Raw genomic sequence first — 8,217 nt, 5'->3', positions numbered from 1 at the left:
ACCGTGTCCAGCTGGGAAAACTTCAGGTACCAAACCGATTTGCTAACTGTGTAAATAAGAATATTTCGTCAATATTTATTATTTAAACTATATTGAACTATATTTTTACTGTAAACAAAGTATTTTTTAATTATTTAAAAAATAAAACTAGTTAATTTAAAATAAAATTTAATATAAAATAAAAATTAACTAACTAATTAATTTTAAAATGAAAATTAATAATATAGTTAATATAACTATTAATAATTATTTGTTAAATCATTTAAATATTTTAAAATTTATTCATTTTCTTTAAATTTTTAAAAAGCCGTCGGAAAATTTCGTACTAATTAAAAGCCGCCGGAAAAGTGGCCGCCGGAAAGCCGCCGGTAATGGGTGATTTTCCTGTAGTGTCACTTCCTATGTTTACTTTGATATATATAGCCTATTGTATTTATTGTATGCTCTCTTTATGAATCCAAAATAGGTTTTATTTCCCTTCATTGCGTCCAGTGTTGCCAAGGTGTATCGCTTTTCGGACCCGGGGTGTGACATGTGATTGGTTATTTTAGAGTAGCTAGCTAACTCCCTTGGAATATTGATGTTATGTAAAAGCAGGTTGTTAGTCGATCGAATTTTACTTGATGGTTTTGATAGAAATCCTTATTTACTTGAAGCCCACCTTGATCATTTTGCAACCTATTTCGATAGCTCTATTATTAATGTGATTCAACATTTTTCATGAATTTATCTCACTTTTTTAAACCTCCAAGGATTCATTAGATCTAGGGCTTTGATGTTATCTAAATTCATGATTATTTGAAAATTATGTACAACCATGGTTGTCATGTGACATTTATATATAGAATGTTCGTGTTCTCCCTTCCTTTATTGCCAATTGAATTTCTATTATGTTAATGCACTCCTTCCTTTTCCTTTGCTATATTTATCAACCGCCTTGTAGCTAACTTCCCAACTACATATGACTGACAAACTACATTTTGTTGGCGAAGCTAGTTTTTAGCTCAACAAGACTGTGGGCAAGTCAGCCGAGCGGCTAATAACTCCACTGTGGCTTCATTTGGAATAGCTTTCTTGCTATATTTTTAAGAGCAACCACAATTTCTATTTGGGCATTATTTTTCATTGCTTTTAAAAACTTTTGTACTAAAAAGCCACTATCTATAATAGTTTTAAAAATTACTCTATCTACAATAACTTTACAAAACAGTAAAAAAGTTATTCCAAATAAAACTTGTACCAACTACTCCACTATGTTCGGGCTATGAAATTAATGGATTTTGGGTGGGTAAGCGATTTCAACCCTTGGTCTTCACTAACTTGTCTTGGCTTGCGCAATTGGACTAATTTAAAGGGGAGGGCCAATATCCCAAGAAATTCAATGTTGAAAACTCCTAGTTCTAAATATAGATATAGAAATGAAAAAAAATTCTTATTTTATCAATGCAATACTTTTGGGCATATGACCTAAAATTACCCAATCATACTCCATGTTTCGATCGAAAATCTTGATTCACTAAACAAGAGGGCATTAACCGACCTATCAAGCTGAGAAATACATCTGCCTATAATGAACAAATATTTAAATATAGATTCTTTTTCGTAGTTCATTAAGAGGCTAAGGAGTTGGTCCTTCTGACATTTTCACTATGGTTACTTGAACACCCTATGCTTATGTTGTTAGCGAAAATATTGGTAAATCATCCTTCAGGGACACATCCTAAAAAATGTTGACAAAAGGTATTTTTTCTATGGATAATATAGCTATGATTGGAGACTTGACAACCATTTCTTAGAAAAAGAATAGTTCCATGTTTGATAGGTAAAACTAAAATTTGTACTTGAATAAGGCCCAAAGAGAAAAAAAAGGGATTTGTGAAGCTTAGCCATCATAGATTAGTTCAACACAAATAAAAAACTAAAGAAGCATATCAATGTAGGATATACATGCATGCAAAATAAATGATTTTAATATAAAAAAAAATAAATATCTAAATCTCATGTATATTTACCTTATCATACAATCCCAATTTAAATCCGAAGAGAAGAACCAGCGGCAATCCAATAATGTAAAAGGTCACCAAATTTGTCCAAGCTGCTTTGTGCTGCAAACCACAGCCTCTAGAAACTCCTGCAATCACTCATATTGCAACTAATCAATGTTTAGAGATAGTTGCAGTACTATTCTGAACAATAAAATCCGAAAATGATACGAGCGTTATAGACTTTCTCCTTTAAAAAGTTGGATTAAGCTTTTTTACTATCATATTCTAACATATTTGATTGTAAAAATTTACTTCTCGGTACAATTTTTTTTGTTGGAAAGCAAAACATGTTGTAGACAGAAAAAATATTTGTAAAAGTTGTCTGGAAAATAAATCTTTGAAAAGGTTGCCTCAAAATGAACACTTAGTTTGTAAGAGGAACAAAAGCCATATATATTACCTGATAGAATTCCCTGAGCAGAATCAAGCACTATAGAAGCAGCAAGAAATGGCGTCATGTAAGCGAATTTCCTTACAATTTCAGGATTACTGCTGAAACCGTAAGCCCAAATATTGTGACCAAAAGCAAGAAGCAAGACAAAAATCAAGGCCAGTAAAACAGCTAGCTTCAGGGTCACCGATACAGCCTTCTTAGCCTGCTCTATATTTCCAGCACCCATCTCATTCGAAACTCTTGTGCTATTATCAAATTAGTAAGCAACTAAGCATCAAAAAATGTAAAAGGAAAAAACAAACGAAGAAGATATGGATTGAATATATAAATCATTGATGTACCTAACAGCTGCACTGAGTCCATATGTGATCATGAATGCAATTACTTCTGTGTTCACACTGGGGTTATCGAAATTTTTAGTTTCCAACGGTCATATTAATATCATCTATGGAACAAACAAATCTAGTAAGTGCCTAAGAGTAAAAGTGAGGGAAAAAATTACCACATGGCTATCAAAGATGTGCTGCTTTCAGAATCTGGCAGAAGTGCTGCTAACAAGACTAAAATCTCAAATGCCCAATATTCCAAGCTGAAACAGTCAAATTTTTTCAGAAGGTCATGTTTTGTTTGAACAAAGGGTCCAAGCAAGTTTTGAAATATAAAAAAATCTAATATAGACATATCTTAACATATATATATATAAAATGAAACAATACAATCAAAACATTAGGATACATTATACCATGCATGAAAAGAGCTTTATTTGCCATACAGTAATATCAAAACATGAAGTGGATCACTCAAGGGCGGAACCCTTTTGAGCCCGGGGGGCAATTGCCCCCCCCCCCCCCCCCGATTTAGGGGGGAATACCCCGCCCCCCCCCCCCCCCTAAATTTTTTATTTTTTTTCATTATACGATTATTTAGGTAATTTTTTTCACCTCAATCTATTTTTTAGCCTTTATTACAAGGGTTTTTAGGCAATTGCTCCCCCTAAAAGTTTTAAAATATTATGGTCTTTAGGCAATTGCCCTCAGTATAATTAAATACATTGTGTAGAGGTGTTATTGTTAGGGAATGATGAACCAAATACAAAGAAAAATAGTAAATCAAAATTTTAAAAACCCCACCAGGGGGCACTGCCCCCTTGGACTCCCGACATATCTGCCAACAGTTACTTATAAGTTTGCCCCACTGAAAATTACGGTTGGTTCTGCCCCTGAGATCACTGGTTTAAATAGAATACTAAGTAGAAATTGCAATATTGTAGAAACATACACCTTACAAATCTAGGTTCCCAACAGAACTACTATTTTTTTTTTTCATGGTTGATAGACAAGCCTTGGAAAAATTTACAAGTTCCTCCAGTTACTAGTCAACCATACCATCCTACAGAGACTAGGATCATAAATGCGGCAACAATTACGAATTACTTATTATATTGCGCTGCAATATGATTTCATCCCTACTGTGAAGAGTGAAGAATGCACGCTTGACTTATAAGATTGTAGCTGATTGTAATAACCAGAAAGTCTAATTGGTGAAGCACTTTTAAGTATTTAAAATGACTATATGTATTTCAAATGAATATTTCTGCAATCCTTCTTAAGCTTATAAAGCATAGCTTTGTTTTATTTTGGCTTATGTTTTTAAAATTTTGATGTTAGAATTTTCAAAATTGTTTTAGGCTTCGTTTGAAACCTCTTTTTTATTGTTTTTTAAAGCTGATTTTTAGTTTAAAAAAAAATTGTACTAAAAAGATGTTTTAGAACGTAGTAAGAAGGCTGTCCCAAACCTAAGCGAAGTCTTAATCATCTATAGTTTCCTTTTTGCTTTCTCAAAAATAACTTTTCTAAAGTTGGTTCTGAGAAAAAAAAAGCTCATTTTTTTCATCCAAACACTGTTTTTTTACTGGATGCCTTTCATTTTAGAAAAAAAAAGCTACCACATACAAAGCCATAATACAATTTTTTATGTTGTTGATTTGTTATCCAATTAATAATACATGAAAAAGCATATATTTGTTATTTTATCTCTATATGTACTTAGTGCAAAGGCCTTTCTGAACACGGCATCCTATTTTGTGATGGCTTTAACTGTTCCTCGCCAACGTTTTTAGAATGTGAATGAAAAGGCTTGCATACTGCAGAAATATTTGACATTGTATAGCAGTTTGGTGTCACTTAAAAGTTTCCATTTCTTGTTTTGCCCTTTTCAATCATGTGAATGTTAAAAGTTTTTATTACTTTGCTAAACCAAATCTTGTTAATCATCATGCAGTTAAGCAGGCTTTATTGAAAAAAGCCCATTTGGATGACAACTTTTTCACCGCTTTTTAAAAGTTGTTTTAGGCTTCGTTTGGGATGATTTTTTTATTGTTTCTTAAAACAGCTTTTTAATTTAAAAATTAAATTTTTTATACTAAAAAGTTGCTTTAAGAAGCAGTAAAAAAGTTGTATCAAACGAAGCCTTAGAAAAGCTACTTTTGAGAAAGCATACTAAAATTTGTGTTTGGGAAAATTTTTGATGACAAACGAAGTAAAGCATTAGCAAACCCAAACGAAGCTAGATAGCTCATAAGCCTAACAAGTTCATTCAAGTCTGGGTTATTCTTAATGATGGATTTCTACACTACACAGAAAATTTTCCCTACAGAACTACTCAGAAATCCAACTGTTAGTGTTGCTTCAAATTTAGCTCAACCCTTGTTAATTTGTTCATGTCCTAGACCGTCAGACTCTTCGCAGATGTATCGGAGGTCCAAAGAGGCAACGCCCCCCAAATTTTGATTGTAAGAGTATTTTTGGAAATCCGCTTGTTTTTCCGAACCCTAATTTTTCCCTATAAACGTGTTGTTAAGGGCTTAGGATTTGAAAGTAGTTTTGTACTCCGCCTATTCTCCATAGTGAAGCTGTTCTCCCTTCTTCCCTATAGTTTTCCCATATTTTGATTTTCCACGTAAATCTCTTATGTTCGTTTCTGTTTTACAGATCGTGATTTATTATTTATGTTTATGTCTGATTCATAGTTCCCTAACACCAACTAATATAACGAGTCCATCCATGATGCAGAACAATAAATTCAAAGCAATGGAAGCTCTACATAGCACGAAGAAATTCAAATCAGTATCAATAAATTGTAACACTAGTACTACAGCTAAATTAGATGTAAAGACAATGACAAGTAGTCATGGCAAATTTTAAATATCAGGCAGTGAAAGTGGTTGAATCAGTTAAACACAAAACTAACTCCCAGCAAAGCAAAATATTTGAACTAATTACCAAACCATCATTGCAGAAGGTACAGCCAACTTCATGCTAGGAAGAATATAATGAAATGATTCCTTTGAAAGCCCTTGCCAAGTCTCTTTGAACTTCACAGAAAATTTAATGTAAAGCACCAACATTAGAAAAGATATCCACAGCGAAATTGAAGCAGATAAAGATGCTCCTTTGAATCCCAAGCCAATAACATGGACTAGCAAGTGAGTAAGTCCAACATGAACAGCTAAGGGTACTGCAGAACAAATCACTAATGGAACCACAACTGATTGAGTTTGGAGGAAGCGCAGAATGCATTGGATGAATCCATAGGCAAATATCCCTGGAATGAGATATCTAACATAGATAGCAGCCATTTTTGCAACATTAGGTTCTTGATGAAGCCATATCAACACCTCTTCAGAAAAATACCACAAAACTGATATTATGATTGAAAAGAATGAGATTGTAACGATGGATGATTGCAGATATACTCCAAGCATTCGGTAAAGTTTTGCCCCGAATCCTTGACCGCAGAAGGTTTCGAGTGCTCCACTTAAGCCAGTCTGAAAGCATATGTAGTGGAATGATTAAGAGGACAATAGAAGATAATTTCACATAACTAAGCTTCAAATGAAGAGAGGCATGAAAAATCTGTTCGTGTAGTTTAATTTATGCAATCAAAAGGTGTTTAATTGTTTCAGAACAAGCTAAAAAGAATCTATAACTGTAGCAAAATGCTTCATAATCATGATGTGAGAGTAGATTGTAAAGAAGTGACAAACAAGCTTGCAGTTTTATTAACACTGCAAATTTAATCTGTAACAACTCAAATTCTTAACTATTGAGATATTGTACACTTTGGCCTAAGAGTCTCACAGTTTTATCCTGTTGGTGTAACTTCCTAGTAGGTCGCCCATCCCAGAATTGCTCTGAGATGAGCACGCTTAACTGTGGAGTTTTTCCCGGAAATTCCAACCATTACATAAAAAATCGTCTCGATGCTTAAGAATTTAATTTTCTTTTACTTAAGAGGTTGCCACAGTGTATCAGCAATCAAGAAACCAATAAACAGCTGAATAAATGTTGAAGCCTTAGAGAAATTGGCTAGATCAAACTCCATGCTAACCTTGTTTTTGACTCCTTAAGCAGCTATATCATTGGATTTCTCAATATTATCAACTGTCTTGCCTTTCCTTGATCTTTAACTTCTATTTGAGTTTCAGACCTCCCTAAAAGTGAACTTTTTTCAGAATACTTTCAGAGAGAAGGTCTGAAACTCACGTAGAACTTACAAGAAATGACACGAATCTATAAAGCAATAATGAAAGGTAGCAAGGAAGCTAGCTTCCATGCTGCACTCAAGGGGAATGAATGAAGAACAAGGATTCATTAAATTGATCCAAAGTAGTTGAGATGATGATGACCTCTTTATAAGATTGTTACATAGTTGTAGCTAGGATGTGCAAATATTTCACTCCTTAAATTTTCTTTAGCAAGCTAAAAGTTGATTTCAATCTCTACTTCCAAGGAATAAGTAACAAAAGGCCTAAAACAAAATCACTGAAGCGGATGATGCATACCACGAGAGCAATTCCAGTGACAGAGGACCAGGAGTTGCCCAAGGTGGCGCCGGCGAGCTCTGTGTCGCCTAGGTGACCAGCGAACATGACAGAAACTAGAGTGATGGCATAGTAAGCCATGTTGGTCAGTATCATGGGGAAGGAGAACAGCAGCTGATGCTTCATCTCATCCACATCCACCAATTTCCAAAGCCATCCCTCCTTCCTCCTTCCCTGCTCGTCACTTTCTCCTGCAGAAAACTCCAAGAGAGGAGCTGAATCCATGTAGAAAGAGATGAGAATTTGGAAGAACTAAAGTGCTTCCATGAACTACCTGCTTAAATGGCAATGATAGTAAGACTAAGAAATTAGGTGGAAGTTGAAGAAAAAAGGAAAAAAAAAACAATAAATGGAGTGGAAAACTTTTAATCAAATACTATAATTTTTTTGTGAAAACTACAAGTTGCCGCATAGAAAATCTAAGATTTTTTTCGGTAAGAATTATATTAACTGACTTATAATTTACACAAACGTCGTGTGCTTTACTAACAGGAAACTCTTGATCGCATGGAATTTACAGTCAAACCTCCACACCTTATTTTTCCTTCGTTTCCTACAGCTTGCGCTCGTTCTTCAACTCTCGGCCACGAATGACTTTCAGACCAAATCAACTCTGAAGACAGCTAATTTTTCCATAAAGATATTTGAATTACTCATTTCCGGTGTGAAAACAAAACCATCATTTTTTAAAAAGTTCTGAGAAATTGGGGCTTCTTCTGTCCATGCATTTGCTGTTCATCATTCTCTCTTTTACACTAAAAGGCACAGCACATCGCTGACATCGCCTATGCAGCCATTGCCAATACAATGTTGAATGAGTTTGGATTTCTGGATCTCTTTCAGATCTAAGCGATTTCTGATCTACTTAACATTCCTCAAACTGACAGACCATTAAA

At 34.2% G+C, this 8,217-nt stretch overlaps 1 protein-coding gene across 1 annotated transcript in view; it reads right to left on the bottom strand.

Moving 5' to 3' along the window:
• LOC110108595 (protein DETOXIFICATION 19) overlaps positions 1 to 7,621 on the bottom strand; it is a 9,902-nt gene extending 2,281 nt beyond the window's left edge. The window contains exons 1-6 of the mRNA XM_020839289.2: positions 7,283 to 7,621; positions 5,721 to 6,265; positions 2,942 to 3,028; positions 2,781 to 2,837; positions 2,446 to 2,684; positions 2,013 to 2,131 (exon numbers count right to left, since the gene is read on the bottom strand). Of these exons, the coding sequence (XP_020694948.1) occupies positions 2,013 to 2,131; positions 2,446 to 2,684; positions 2,781 to 2,837; positions 2,942 to 3,028; positions 5,721 to 6,265; positions 7,283 to 7,546 (1,311 nt within the window). The 5' untranslated portion in view covers positions 7,547 to 7,621. The remainder of the gene's footprint in view (positions 1 to 2,012; positions 2,132 to 2,445; positions 2,685 to 2,780; positions 2,838 to 2,941; positions 3,029 to 5,720; positions 6,266 to 7,282) is intronic.
• Between the last annotated feature and the right edge of the window lie 596 nt (positions 7,622 to 8,217).

This window comes from Dendrobium catenatum, unplaced genomic scaffold (assembly GCF_001605985.2).
Source record: "Dendrobium catenatum unplaced genomic scaffold, ASM160598v2 fragScaff_scaffold_743, whole genome shotgun sequence".
Classification (NCBI taxonomy): Eukaryota; Viridiplantae; Streptophyta; class Magnoliopsida; order Asparagales; family Orchidaceae; genus Dendrobium; species Dendrobium catenatum.
The sequence above is the reverse complement of the archived record's forward strand: the minus strand, read 5'-3'. Positions and strand labels throughout refer to the sequence as shown.